General features: G+C 42.5%; 3 protein-coding genes across 4 annotated transcripts; 2 read left to right on the forward strand and 1 right to left on the reverse strand.

Annotated features, from left to right (window-relative positions):
* The first annotated feature begins 401 nt into the window (after positions 1 to 401).
* Positions 402 to 7,202, forward strand: LOC100832382 (DExH-box ATP-dependent RNA helicase DExH3). Its single transcript, XM_010231625.3, has 19 exons — positions 402 to 747; positions 851 to 1,005; positions 1,107 to 1,194; positions 1,298 to 1,528; positions 1,716 to 1,811; positions 1,911 to 2,099; positions 2,231 to 2,390; positions 2,490 to 2,620; positions 2,753 to 2,923; positions 3,000 to 3,272; positions 3,471 to 3,665; positions 4,281 to 4,484; positions 4,685 to 4,754; positions 4,842 to 4,990; positions 5,160 to 5,468; positions 5,558 to 5,617; positions 5,719 to 5,871; positions 5,959 to 6,069; positions 6,446 to 7,202. Exons 1-19 carry the CDS (start codon positions 529 to 531, stop codon positions 6,932 to 6,934), a joined length of 3,453 nt encoding a protein of 1,150 aa, XP_010229927.1. The 5' UTR covers positions 402 to 528; the 3' UTR covers positions 6,935 to 7,202.
* Positions 7,203 to 7,667: 465 nt separating this feature from the next.
* LOC100834252 (protein NAR1) lies at positions 7,668 to 12,896 on the forward strand. Of its 2 annotated transcripts, XM_003559547.4 has the most exons (11): positions 7,668 to 7,966; positions 9,065 to 9,147; positions 9,236 to 9,389; positions 9,559 to 9,745; positions 9,898 to 10,024; positions 10,470 to 10,620; positions 10,698 to 10,747; positions 10,977 to 11,148; positions 11,231 to 11,357; positions 11,465 to 11,556; positions 12,448 to 12,896. In XM_003559547.4, the coding sequence occupies exons 1-11, from the start codon at positions 7,847 to 7,849 to the stop codon at positions 12,598 to 12,600; spliced, it is 1,416 nt and encodes a 471-aa protein (XP_003559595.1). In that variant the 5' UTR covers positions 7,668 to 7,846; the 3' UTR covers positions 12,601 to 12,896. The 2 variants fall into 2 exon arrangements, with proteins under 2 accessions (XP_003559595.1, XP_014753993.1); XM_014898507.2 differs by lacking the exon at positions 9,065 to 9,147 and having other exon boundaries at positions 7,670 to 7,966; positions 9,148 to 9,389.
* A 288-nt stretch (positions 12,897 to 13,184) lies between these two features.
* Positions 13,185 to 14,222, reverse strand: LOC100824850. The gene is made up of 3 exons (XM_003559373.4): positions 13,978 to 14,222; positions 13,609 to 13,860; positions 13,185 to 13,511 (listed from the first exon to the last, which is right to left on the reverse strand). Exons 1-3 carry the CDS (start codon positions 14,095 to 14,097, stop codon positions 13,317 to 13,319), a joined length of 567 nt encoding a protein of 188 aa, XP_003559421.1. The 5' UTR covers positions 14,098 to 14,222; the 3' UTR covers positions 13,185 to 13,316.
* Between the last annotated feature and the right edge of the window lie 411 nt (positions 14,223 to 14,633).

Raw genomic sequence — 14,633 nt, forward strand, 5'->3', positions numbered from 1 at the left:
TGTAGAAAAACGAGACAAATATTGGGAGTACGTCTTTAAAAGCAGCACCTTCTTTCTTTTTATTTTCTGGGAAGAAGCGGCAGGCAGGCTGGGGCCGTTCAAAAACGTTCTCCTGAAACTGTGAAAACCAGATGCAAATTTGCAAATGTTCCCTTTTTTTAGAATATTTGCAAATGTTCCCTTTTTTTAGAATATTTGCAAATGTTCCCGTTCCGATTACATGCCGAACATGCTGAAAAGTGATCTCACAAGTCACAACCAGCCCGAGAGCCGTGAAGACCCAAAGGCTGATTCTTCAGAAAAGATCCGAAGGCCCACTCTTGAGAGAAGATCCGAAGGCCCAACAACGATACCACGTGGATCACAACACGGACCAGCAAATTTGTCAGCCCAAGAGGAGTTGCCCCTACGCCGCCGCCGCCTCTACCCCTTCCCCGAGGCCGGCGTCGCCTCCCTCTCCCCCCCCCTACCTCTCGGCTTCCGGCCATGCACCCGTCGCAGCAGCACTAGAGCCTAACCAACAGTAGCATGCGCCGCGGCTTGCGGCGTGGGCTGGGCATCTTCCTCGTCCCACTCCCTAGCCCACTCAGCCGGCCGCCGCCGCCGCCGATCCCTCTCGCGGCTCTCTTCCTCCTACCGCGCCGCCCCGATGCCTTCTCCCTTCGTTTCTTCTGCAGCTTCGGAGGGGGCCGCGCTGTCGAGCAGTTCTCCGACGACGAGTACGACAACGAGTACGAGGACCACCGGGTACTCCCGCCGCACTTACACAGCTATCTCTGTTGCTCACAGCAAAATTCTCCCATCATTTTCTATGTTTCATTCGCTGCCTCACGCCAAATGCTAACCGCAGCCGTCCTCGTCGGTTGCTAACATCGATGAGTGGAGGTGGAAGCTGACCATGCTGCAGCGCAACGCCGAGGAGCAGGAGATCATCTCCAGGGACCGGAGGGACCGCCGGGACTATGACCAGATAGCCAACCTCGTCAAGAGGATGGGACTCTATAGGTTCTGTACTGTAATTCTACGTACTTAAGGTTCTTAATATCCTATGCAAACACGGAGACATTGAATCTTTCTGCTGTGGTGCTGTCTCTGTGGGACGACAGTGAGCTCTATGGGAAGGTTATTGTTGCGAGCAAGGTCCCGCTGCCGAACTACAGGCCGGACCTGGACGACAAGCGTCCACAAAGAGAGGTGAGTCCATGCAATCCAGTGGCAAGATCAACATCTTTCTCTCATTGCAAATGCATGGCATTTAGATGATGTACATGTGTTTGCTGTTCATGGAAACAAACAGGTGGTGATTCCACTAAGCTTGCAGAGGAGGGTTGAAGGACTTGTGCAGGAGCACCTTGACCGTGCGCTATTGCCATTTGATAAAGGTGGTAGCAAGATTGAAAGGGGTTCTGAGAAAGCTGATAATGTGAACCTAGATGAGAAACAGGATTCTCTGCTCGATCGGTCAGTCATGGAGAAGATCCTTCAGAGGAAGAGTATTCGGATGCGCAATTTTCAAAGAAGTTGGCAGGTATAACACACTCTGAAGAGTACTCAAATGCCACATAGCTTTGTTTATGTTAGAGGAAATAGATAAATGGATGATTCAGAAATACTATCTGCAGCATTTTCGTAAGTTTCGTTTATATAGCTTTTCATGCTTGCTACAGATTCATTGTCATAGTGGATAAAGCTTTTACCTCTGCCTGTAATAATAGGAATCACCTGAAGGTGTTAAGATGGTAGAATTCCGGAAATCACTTCCAGCATACAAGGAAAAGGAAAGGCTTCTTGCAGCCATTGCACGTAATCAGGTACACATTATCTGAGAAGAATTATTAACTTTGTCCATTAAGTGGAAACATGTGTCACAATTCCTTCCTATCTATCTGAATATTCTCGTGCAATGCCAGGTTATAGTTATTTCTGGAGAGACAGGGTGTGGCAAAACAACTCAGTTGCCTCAATTTGTATTAGAGTCAGAGATAGAATCTGGTCGAGGGGCTTTTTGTAATATAATCTGTACGCAGCCACGAAGAATATCTGCAATGGCTGTTTCAGAAAGAGTATCCACCGAAAGAGGAGAGAACCTCGGTGAATCGGTTAGATAGAACTTTCCTTTTTCTTTGTTTTGTCATTGTAGCCCATCTCTAATATGCTTAAGGGAAAAAACCGTCTTTACTAGATTCTCTCCATTGTGATTTTTGGCATACAACACTAGCTTTTTTAATAGGTTGGCTACAAAGTTCGATTGGAGGGAATGAAAGGAAAGGACACACATTTACTTTTCTGCACCAGTGGTATTTTACTGAGACGGTTGCTGAGTGACCGAAACTTGAATGGAGTGTCCCATGTATTTGTGGATGAAATACATGAAAGAGGCATGAATGAAGGTTAGTTCTCAAGATTACATTATCCTTCGCCCCTACTAATCTTTAATTCTCCATTGAACTCATGACAGTAGCTAAGTTATTATCGCTTTGATTTGTCAGATTTTTTATTGATCGTTCTAAAGGACCTATTGTCACGGCGCCAAGATTTAAGATTGATATTGATGAGTGCTACTCTAAACGCGGAACTTTTTTCAAGTTATTTCGGAGGAGCGCCAACTATCCACATCCCTGTGAGTTGATATTTTGTCATACGTAAAATGTATCACATCACATATACATAATGCTCTTCTACTAGCTTGTGTACCTCTGGTACATCTATACACGATCTCACATCCATTATATTCTTCCCTGAATGTTACCAGGGATTCACACATCCAGTTAGGGCACATTTTCTGGAAGACATATTAGAGAGGACAGGCTATAAGATGACCCCAAGTAATCAACTTGATGATTACGGCCAAGATAAAGTCTGGAAGACTCAGAGACAGCTATTGCCTAGAAAAAGGAAAAATCAAATCACTACACTTGTCGAGGTACTTTTCCTATATAGAGATCAATGGCTGCAATTCTTGCTCAACATTTATCAGATATTCTTTTGGTGCTACGCAGGATGCCCTTCAAAATTCAAATTTTGAGACTTATGGCTCGAGGACACGCGATTCTCTGGCAAATTGGAACCCTGATTGCATAGGGTTTAATCTCATTGAGGCTGTTCTGTGCCACATATGTCGTAAAGAGCGACCTGGTGCAGTTTTAGTTTTTATGACCGGATGGGATGACATTAGTTCTTTGAAGGATCAACTAAAAGCACATCCATTGCTAGGTGATCCAAATAGAGTTTTACTGCTTTCATGCCATGGTTCCATGGCTACTGCTGAGCAGGTAATTGATCCTACTATGTGCATTTCTTTTTGAGATGAGATTGCTTTGTGATGCCAATTGTGCCGTTGGATCTTACACAGATCCACCTTGTTTATTAGTTGATTAATTTGCATATATCATTATATCCATAGCATCCTGTGTGCATCACATAATCCATTGCCATTCACATCTATAATTTTTTTTATGTTTTTTTGGCAGAGGCTAATATTTGAGAAGGCACCTCCTAATGTTCGGAAGGTAGTACTTGCCACTAACATGGCAGAAGCGAGTATTACAATCAATGATATTGTTTTCGTCATGGATTGTGGAAAAGCAAAGGAAACCACATATGATGCTCTGAACAACACTCCTTGCTTACTCCCCTCGTGGATTTCAAAGGCTTCTGCCCGTCAGGTAAATGCTTACCTTCATTTTTTCGGTCCCATCCTTCGTCACCAGTAACTTGGCCCACGTTCAGCACCAGCTATGTTTTGTTTGACTCAGAGCTTATCTCACATTCTGTATTTTATTTGTAGATTAGTGGCAGAGTTCTGTAGTGTTGTGTAATTATCTATTTATTTATCTTTGACCATTGCGTGGCTGTTCATTTACTTTTTTCTATTGTTTACCTGTATGAGGCCATGAGGGTATGCTTCATATATGGGGTTTCTGGTAAATTGATGTAAGTTTAGCCCGTTGGTTTATATCAAGTCCAAAAGCCTATTTTTTAGCCGACCTCCAGGATTCTCTTTTGCTCATTTAATAACCTATTATTCAACAGGCATGTCCATGTTCCTCTTTCTTTTATGAAGTTGTTTTAGTCATGACACCCTATTATTCTGCTTCTTTGGTCAATACTCGTCACTGGTCACAAGCAAGATTTTTCTCTTAACCATGAACAGACTTCTTATTAGATTAGCAGCGAACCTATCTTGAGCATCATCTCTTGATTTCAATAACTCGTTACTTACAAACCAACATTCCATGTTATAGTTCTCATATTTTCCGCACCACACTATCTTCATGCAGAGGAGGGGGAGAGCTGGTCGTGTCCAACCTGGAGAATGCTACCATCTCTACCCTAGATGTGTGTATGATGCATTTGCAGAGTATCAGCTTCCGGAGCTTCTTAGAACTCCTTTGAATTCACTATGTTTGCAGATAAAAAGTTTGCAGGTTGGCAGCATTGGGGAGTTTCTGTCAGCTGCTTTGCAGCCTCCAGAACCACGAGCTGTACGTGTTTAAATCATACTTCAGCATTTGGATATTCCCTTTCTTTCTTTACCGTTGTGTCCACAGGATTTAGCTCTATCTTGAAACTCATGACATTTCTTGGGTTCTTACACAGCTTACAACTCTGTCAGTTATCGGTAGTTGAAATTTCGGTTCAATCCTTTCCATTTTGTGTCTCTGACCACTTGATAAATACGTAGGTCCAAAATGCAGTGGAATTCCTGAAGAAGATTGGAGCGTTAGATGAAAATGAGAATCTTACTGATCTAGGTATGTCTTATATTTTGATTTCTTGCAAACACTGGAGAAAATATTAGCACTGAAACATATAAGTATTTCCATAATTCAACTTTGTAGGAAGATACCTTTCCATGCTGCCAGTTGATCCGAAGTTGGGGAAGATGCTTATAATGGGTGCAGTTTTTCGTTGCATTGACCCTGTACTTACCGTGGTTGCTGGATTGAGTGCCCGGGATCCTTTCCTGTTGCCACAAGACAAGAAGGATGTATGCCTTCTATTTCCACTATCTAGCTATATCTTAATCACTAGTTTTAGTTGATCTAATACCGACATATAAATGTTGTGGTTATTCTTTGTGCATTTACTATGCATTCATGTCCAAGCCTTTTGTTTTCATTCTGCTAATGAGGCTTAGTTTGAAGTTTTATCATTAGTTGGCAGGAACTGCAAAATCAAGATTTTCAGCGAAAGATTATAGTGATCATATGGCCCTTGTTCGAGCTTATGAAGGATGGAAGGATGCTGAGAGAGAAGGATCTGGTTATGAATACTGTTGGAGAAATTTCCTTTCTGCTCAAACACTACAAGCCATTCATTCTCTTCGAAAGCAATTCAGCTATATCTTAAAGGATGCTGGTTTGATAGACTCTGATGGAAGTACAAACAACAGTTTGAGCCATAATCAATCATTGGTCCGTGGTATCATTTGTTCTGGGCTTTTTCCTGGGATATCATCTGTTGTGGTAAACAGCAGCTGCCATTTTCTATATGTAGTTCAATTGTATTAAACAGAAGACTTGGAGGTTTACTTACTTTTAGTGTTCCTTTGCAGCATAGGGAAAACTCAATGTCCTTCAAGACCATGGATGATGGCCAAGTTCTTGTGTATGCTGTAAGTGCATGCAGTAATGTCCTGTAACGCGCATCTTTAATACCTCGTTTACAACATCTTTGAGATATTGTGATATCTGAGTACCCTCACGCTTTGTTCAGAATTCAGTGAATGCTAAGTACCAGACCATCCCTTATCCATGGCTAGTCTTTGGTGAGAAGGTGAAGGTAAATGCTGTTTTCATCCGTGATTCAACCGGAGTATCAGATTCCATACTGATCCTATTTGGTGGCGCCGTTACAAAAGGGAGTGTGGTATGTTCAATATTCTGTCAAATTCATTGTTTTGTATTTTTGTATTTTTATTGTACTGATCTATGCGGTATAAATTGTGTATTATAGGCTGGGCACTTGAAGATGCTCGATGGTTACATTGATCTATTTATGGATCCCAGCCTGTCCGAGTGCTACTTGCAACTTAAAGAAGAATTGGATAAGCTTGTTCAGCAGAAGGTAAGTTATGATTTCAAAGGTGTTATGTACTCCCTCCGATCCTAAATTCTTGTCATTGTTTTAGTTCAAATTTCGTTCCACATTATATTTTTGTTTGAGTCAACAAATAATTAGTAAAAATCATTTGTGATCCTTTTAGACCCAAATTTGACTTCCCTTAACGTCCTGTGCTATTTTGGGTAGCTAGCAAGAAAAAAAAGGGTTGTACTGCTTATCACTCTGTTATCTCTGATTGTGAAGAGCGTGCTACTTTATAATATGCCCACCAATAAGAGATGAATTAGAAAGTCGTTGAGCATTTGTTTTGCTTACTTGTCTGCCACATGTCCAGCTGTATATTTATTGTGTGTGTAATTTGGCAATGTCTCAACTGCAGCTTGAAGACCCGGCCTTTGACATTCACAAGGAAGGCAAGTACATTCTATTTGCTGCACAAGAGCTTGCTGCAGGTGACCTATGTGAAGGAAGATTTGTGTTTGGCCGAGAAACGAGCCGAGCAAGGCTTCAGGATAACGATGACGGCAAAAGCAACATCGTGAAGGATGGGATGAACCCAAAGAGCCTGCTGCAGACCTTACTGATGAGGGCAGGCCACACGCCTCCGAAGTACAAGACAAAGCACCTCAAGACCAACGAGTTCAGGGCCATAGTGGAGTTCAAAGGGATGCAGTTTGTCGGGAAACCGAAGAGGAACAAGCAGATCGCGGAGAGGGACGCCGCGATTGAAGCGCTGGGATGGTTGACGCAAACATCCGGTACGAAGCTCCAAGACGAGGGCGACGACTCCCCGCTTGACCTGACTGATAACATGCTGAAGCTGCTTAGTCGACCAAGGCGGCACATGAGAAATAATTCTAGGAAATGATTTTATTTTATTTTGCAATGATAGCAGATAGTTTACTGGCGCCAATCATGTTGGCTGTATTGGATGATCGATCGCTTCATAATCATTCGCTTTTTGGCTGAAATTTAAATCTGTATCATTTTGTAATTTTTCTGTGTAGTGTATCATGTGTATACAACAGCACGATATGATGCTGAGATTGGTTCGGAGGAGGAAAGAAGGCACTGGGTTTTGTAGTTTTGTTCCACTCTCGTTAACAAAAAAGAAATACTTATAAGAGTTGTTTACTGAGCTTTTGTTTACGCCAGAGAATCGGCCAGAGGAAACAAAACCCATATTGCACTTGCATTCTTTATATATTACTGCACTACTTCCTCCGTCCCAAATTAAGTGTCACGATTAATTGTTTTTTAAAATGAGCGAATTTACATGTGCGCTAATATAAACAAAATCTACCTGCCTATTTATTACGCTAACAACATCCTTTGTGCGTACAAATATTTTCAGTATTTGTAATCATTTATAAGGATTCTAATTCCTGAAACAAACAAAAATTCTAAAAATTGTTTTTTTAGGGGAAGAAGACTAAAAATTGTTTTTTAGAGGAACTAAAAATTGTTACTCCGTAAAAGAAAACTAAAACTCGCTGGCCGTAGGGAACAAGGGTGGTGGGCCTATTCAATTTGGGGCTCAGCCCAGGCCCACTGTCTATAGTCGGCGACCCGCTCCATCAAAGCAGGAAGAGCCAGAGGCGTCCTCTTCTCAAAGTAAAAAAAAGCAGAAGGAGGCGGATGCCGAGGGGAAGAAGAAGACGAGCACGGATTGACTGCTCGCTCGGTTCGGCTCGGCTCATTCCGGAGGCGGAGAAGTAAGAAATCCTCCTCTAAGAAGCCACCGGCGGGATCGACCGGAACGCCACCAGCCCGGCCGGCGATGTCGTCCAGCAGGTTCTCGCCGGCGCTACAGGCGTCCGATCTCAACGACTTCATCGCCCCCTCGCAGGACTGCGTCATCTCCCTCAACAAGTCCTCCTCCGCCGCCCGCCGCCTCCCGGTACCGCCCGTCTCCACAGCGAGAACCCCTCTCTGTATGTTTTCCCAAATATTTATCATTTGTTTTCGTTCACCCTAGTAGCTGGTTCCGAGCCGGGAGCTTTCCCTAATTCCCTGCCCTACTCTCCGTTGCTGCCCCATGCCAACATGCCATCCACCTGCAGACAAAAGCTTGAGTTCGCGCTGCATAGCATATTTTCCGATGGTGACGTTCGCCGTTAATCGTTCCAATAGTATTGCGCTCTCGCCAAGGCATGCTCCGTAGGCACGGACAGAGCGTCGTGTGTAGAGTAGAAAGGAAGAGGAAAGGTGGGAGGGATTGAGTTTTCCCCTCTGCTGTTTGGTTATCTTCGAAAGGGGCGAGGGAAGGGCGTAGTTTAGCTTAGGGCTTTTTTGGGTATACCGCAATCCCGGTCAATTGGATATAAAGGGAATTCAAATTTAAATCCCTTCCAGACAGAAGTGATTGAGTCGGATTAGAAAGTGTATCCAGACAAGCTCATGTTCTTCTTTTCATCCCAAATATGGCATTTGCCGTTCCAATCACTAGTATCGAGTCTGTCTTTCATGGGAACTGGAATAGTTGGGTCTTAATTTTCTGCACCAGAGAGCCATTGTATTATACTACTTCATAGCAAGCTCGTTTGACCAAGTGGAAAGTTCAAGCGTTATTAGACGCAAACAGAAAGGAAGGCAAAGTGCACATCAATGCTCAAGAAAATCACCTTTTTCTCCCAGCTTGTTGCATTGCATAAAAAACACTGATAACACTGCTTCTCCGTTAGCAGCTAGGTGAGAAAACTATCTGTGTGATCTTTGGCATGGCAACAGGCAGCTAGTTGATGAATAACGGTCTTACCAGTTTTTACCTACTGTTTTACTTTTCATGAGCTTGATAAAAAACACTTTTGTCGCAACCAGAATGGTCTGCCTGTAAAGCTTAACTTGGTGTAACCATTTTGAAAGTGGTGACTATATAGCTGCATATTTGAACTAATAAACTGGCTTAACATCAGCACATCCATTATTCTTGTGCGTCTCATCGTGTATTCCCTTTCTGTATGCTTTCCCCTATATTCCTGAGACCTCCATTTTACAGATTAAACAAAAGGAAATTGTGGTGAGTAATAAACCTCCAGAAGATTCCGTCAAGATTTCACTAAAAGACTGCTTGGCTTGCAGGTTGTTACCACTTCTCTAGTCTTCAACTCAACATAGAAATCAGCAACCTACCCAAAAACAATGCTGACTGTTTCATTTGATCTCATAGTGGTTGCATAACATCAGCAGAGACAGTAATGCTTGAGAAGCAAAGCTTGGATGACTTTGTTTCTCGCATCAACTCTGGCAAAGCCGTCATTGTATCTGTGTCTCCTCAGTCAAGGGCATCACTCGCTGCATTCTTTGGTCTTTCACAGTCACAGGTAATTATATGTGCTTCACTTGTCCACTACATAGTCAAAATTATCACCCTATCAGGTGCTTTATAATGTTACTCACAAATTACTTTCTTACCACTCTAGCTGAATGAAAAAGTGATGTACATCTGTAAATATGATAAAAAAGCATAATGCAATTTTCTTGTGTCTTCAGGTTTTCAGAAAACTGACTGCTCTGTTCAAGTCAATGGGCGTGAAGGCAGTGTATGACACAAGTAGCAGTCGAGATCTAGCATTAATTGAAGCATGCAATGAATTTATTTCACGCTATCAGCTAAAACAATCATCTAATGGCAAAGAAGTTGGGACCAGTCTTCCCTTGCTTTCATCTGCATGCCCAGGTAAATTTTTTGCAGGAAATATGCTACTTCTGCCACCATGTCATTTAATATAAATAGGGATAAGATTTCACTACACAACGCTGATACTCTCTTAGTAACTTTTTAGTTAGTTACATATCTTCTATAAATATACGTGAATCTTCTCCTTGCAGGTTGGATATGCTATGCTGAAAAGACTCTTGGTTCATATATCTTGCCCTACATCTCATCTGTAAAGAGTCCCCAACAAGTGATTGGTGCAGCTATCAAGCATCATATGGTTGAAAAACTCGGTCTCAAGTGAGTAATTTCCCTTGCTCTAGATGTTCAAATCTTTTTTCAGAATTGAGAAAATCAGTACCACCTCTAGCTTGCAATATGTTTGCTTTCTTACTTCCCAAAGCTCTCCTGATGCAAATTCCTAGACTTTTTTAGCACATATTGCAGAAACTGTAGAAGTATAAGGTCATGCAAGTATGTTTCTGAAAAAACTGAATATGTAGTAATATCAATGTGTCCAATCCAAACATCTACAGAGACACTTTTGGGTCTCATATTTTCTTTGTGACCGTCGGGTGGAGAGATAATTGGTCAGGTAAAAAAAGTCCAGGTCCATTGCCCAAGCAGCATAATACTGTGATCCATTTGCTGAACAGGATCATTGTTTCAAATAACATCAATATAATTATAATCTGTCATTTTCTTACTATTTTCAGTTGTAATTATGATTGAATATATTGTGTAGGCCATATGATGTTTATCATGTTACTGTGATGCCCTGTTATGATAAAAAACTTGAAGCTGTCCGGGACGATTTTGTTTTCTCTGTGGAAGAAAAAGAAATTACAGAGGTGGACTCAGTATTGACAACCGGTGAAGTGTTGGACTTGATACAGGTTACTACTTATTTACCTTTTGTTTATTGGATGTTTTGAAAAACTACGACACTTACATCATTTTCATGATTGTGCAGTCCAAATCTTTTGATTTCAAGACAATGGAGGAGTCTCCTTTGGACAGATTGTAAGTTCCTTGTATACTTGACGGTCCGTTCCTCTGTGGGTGAAATTTATAAAAGAGATTAATTCAACTCTGTTTAGAAATTTAGCAAAGTTTGAGTTTAGTCACTTTTTTGAGAAAAATAGTAATAGGGTATGGGTAATTATTTTTTTGTTGTGTATGTTGCGTGGTGTAACATTTATGCTCTATCTGTTCTGGGATTTCACATGTACTTATCTTCACTGCAACCCAGATTAACAAATGTTGATGAGGATGGCCATCTTTACGGGGTTTCTGGTGGCTCGGGTGGTTATGCGGAAACAATATTTCGTTATGCAGCACGCGCACTCTTCAACAGAGAGATAGAAGGTCCGCTAGATTTCAAAATCTTGCGAAATTCAGATTTCCGTGAAGTTACATTGGAGGTAAACCACTTTCTCTTCTACAGTCGAATGACTTTTGGATCATTGTTTATTATTCATAAACAACTTCTGCTTATGCTAACAGGTGGATGGCAAACCTGTTCTGAAGTTTGCACTTTGTTACGGATTCAGAAACCTGCAGAACATTGTTAGGAAGATTAAGATGGGAAAATGTGAATACCAGTTTATTGAAGTCATGGCTTGCCCTTCAGGTACTTCCTACAACAATGACAATGTGTGGCATGGTTTCTATAATTAAAACGGTTCTCGGCTGTAGAATATACATATCATCTACTATGCACTGATTATCATCCTGCAGGTTGTCTGAATGGGGGAGGTCAAATAAAACCTGTTAAAGGCCAATCTGCCAAAGATCTCATCCAACAACTAGAGGGCGTTTATATACAAGATGTAAGTTGATGATCCTTCGTTTTAACCTTCCTTAAATTCTTGTACCTCTCAGATTTAATTATATACGCCTAATCACCGATTCAAATTTTGCATCCATCTTATTTTATGTCACCAATTCAAATTTTATCACATGTTTTGGTTGTGTTCTCTAAACACTGTAGCTTAGAATAGTACTACCTCCTTTTCATAATTCTTGTCTCAGATTTGTCCAAAAATGGATGTATCTGTTCCTAAAAAGCGTCTAGATACATGTAATATTTCGACAAGAATTATGGAACGGAGGGAGTACTTATGTTCTGTTCCCGTGTCAAATTAGGCCCACAGCATGCTACTGATACAGTACTTTAGCTACTCCCTCCGATCCTAAATTGTTGTCGAAATATTGCATGTATCTACACACTTTTTAAGAATAGATACATCCATATTTGGACAAATTTGAGTCAAGAATTTGGGATCAGAGGGAGTATTTGGCAAAAAGAGGAAACTTCGTTAATTGTTAGTTCTGCTATGCCATCTCATTTTAGTTACATGTCATTTGATTGTGGTCTCTCGTATCAGTCTGCTTGTTTGATAACCTGACTTTCTCCTTAATCATGTGAAGAAAGCAACTCCAAGTTTCAGCCTGCTGTTTTGAACATGATGGTTTCATATATAAATGGAACCGGGGGGCTGACCCTTGTTCATCGGAAAAAAGAACAGCAACCCAATTGATCCCTACTATTGGAAACCTATGGTCTAGCAAATTTGCCAGATATCATACATGTTCGCATACAAAATGAATGTTGATATGTCTGCAATACTTATAGAATCTAGCTGCTGACGCACTAGATTGTTCTTTTTTTGCTTTATGTCAGTTATGTGCTACAACTAAATTTAAACCTTATGTACCAGGTATCAATATCAAACCCCTTCGATAACCCAATCGCGACAAGGTTATACGATGATTGGCTCGTGCAACCTGGTTCTGAGAATGCAAAGAAATATTTGCACACGAAGTATCACCCTGTGGTGAAAAGTGTGGCCTCACAATTGCAAAACTGGTGAGACCAGGTTGTTGCGTCGACGATACCTACGGTCTTCCAAGAGCTAACCACACTGCCCGTGCTGAACAATTGTTGGCAACACAGAATATACATTATCAAAGGTTTTGCTTGAGTCTTGAGAGCAAATGAGTTTTGTTAGACTGTAGGTTTTCATCTGCCTTCTTGGTAATGTTGTATACTACAACCTCAAAGGAGAGAAGAAAAATAGCAGTTGAATTGTAACCTGTAAAGATGAACAAATAGTTGTTTGTTGATGCTCAGGTGATAATTTATTTCCACGCCAGTTTCTTGCGACGATCTTTTTCTTGTTGGCTATTGTTCTAATTCTGTGTGCTCCACTTATCATAGGCTTCAGTGTTCTGTTTGTAACACTCAATTTTCATTACGTTCCAGTTAATTATAAACCATCCATTTCTGAAGAACAGCGAGCTCTGCATCACCTAAAACATCTTACTTGGATACTGTTGGGCATGTGCCGTTGACATTTATTTGTCTGTGAAACACCAAATTGGACTTTGCAAAGTGGATTAAAGAAGGATTATTGATCATAAAAATGTGGGGAAGACGAATTGCTCATCCTGTTGCTGCTATGTACGTGCAAAGAGAATTTCGAATTTCTCGGCGACTGTTTCTTACAATAAGGCTCACAAGAACACAATTTCTTTTTCGAAAGGTAAAAAAATAAAATGGAAAAACGTTCATCGCTACAGGTGAATGCTACGAGGATTCAGGAGAGGCAGAGGTAGCGAGCTGGATCATGTCGGGGATCTTCTCGAGCAAGTAGGTGAACAGTCCGCCGAACAAGAATATGAACACGAACGCGAGCACGATCTTGGCGAGGTACACGGAGGCGCCCTTCTTCCTCAGCGCCTCCCGATCGCGAGCCCCCTTCGCCTCGCCGCCTTGCTTCTTCTGCAAAGCCATCCCCCGACCCACACAAGAATCCATTATGCTGCTTTGCCCTCGAAAGAGGAACGAAAGAATCTGAACTGAAGGGGAACAACCATACCGCGTCGTGGTGTGTTCCCGGCGCGTCCTGCTCGGTGACGGTCTGGAGCCTCCAGCCGCGGCCGTAGTCGGCGAGGGGCGCGGTGGGGCCGAAGCAGACGGGCTCCTCGCCGTCCTTGGCGGCCTCGACGTGCAGCGCCGCGGGGGAGCCCGGGGGCAGCTTGCGGTTGACGGCGTGCAGCGCGTAGCGGGCGGTCGTTCCGGCCGCGAACCGCCGGACCTCGCCGGAGCTCCGGCACGTCACCTCCAGGAACTGCCAGCAAAGCAAGAACGCGCTGCTGTGTCGATCGCTTTGCTCGGAAGAGAGGAGAAGAACTCTACGGTAGAGAAGGTAGCGGGGTGGGGAGGAGACAGATTGGATTTTACTTACCGGCGGGGGAGAAGAGTTGTTGGAGGCTCCGTCCTTGCCCGCCTGCACCGTCTCGTCAGCTCGCCGCTCCATCGCCGCCTCGTCCGGTGGTGGCTGCTTGGTTACCTCCGGATTTGCCATGGCCGCGGGCGTGGGGAAGCAGAGGAAAAGGAGATGAACGATTACTGGTCGACTTTTGGGGTGGGTTTATTCAGATTACAGCATTTAGCAGGGGCCCGGGGATGATTGAATCGGTTCGCGCGCGTGGGCGTGGCGACTGGCGAGCAGCTCGTATAAAAATCTGTTTCGTTGTCGTGGGTGGGTCGTGTTCAAAACTCAAAAGTATTGCTGCAAAGTTTATTACACAGTTCCGAAACAAGTGACGTATAAACTCTTATATAAATTCACGTCATTAATTTTATGCCGGAGCCAGTTTTGTTTGAAAGGAAAAGTTTAATTTTAAAAAACCTAGCAAAAGAACCCGTGCGTTACTACGGAACAACGGAAAAATTTATCAAAACGTCAAATTAAATGTTGATGTGTTTCATGAGTGATTATGGTATGTTTATTTTCGTGGGCTATACTCTGGTCTCTTTCTCTTTTTCACATGTCTTTTTTCTATATTTTTCCTCGCACTGCTCTCCCATTACTCCTACTCCGTTCTTTATTTCTCAAAT

Source organism: Brachypodium distachyon, chromosome 1 (genome assembly GCF_000005505.3).
Source record: "Brachypodium distachyon strain Bd21 chromosome 1, Brachypodium_distachyon_v3.0, whole genome shotgun sequence".
In the NCBI taxonomy this organism is placed as follows: Eukaryota; Viridiplantae; Streptophyta; class Magnoliopsida; order Poales; family Poaceae; genus Brachypodium; species Brachypodium distachyon.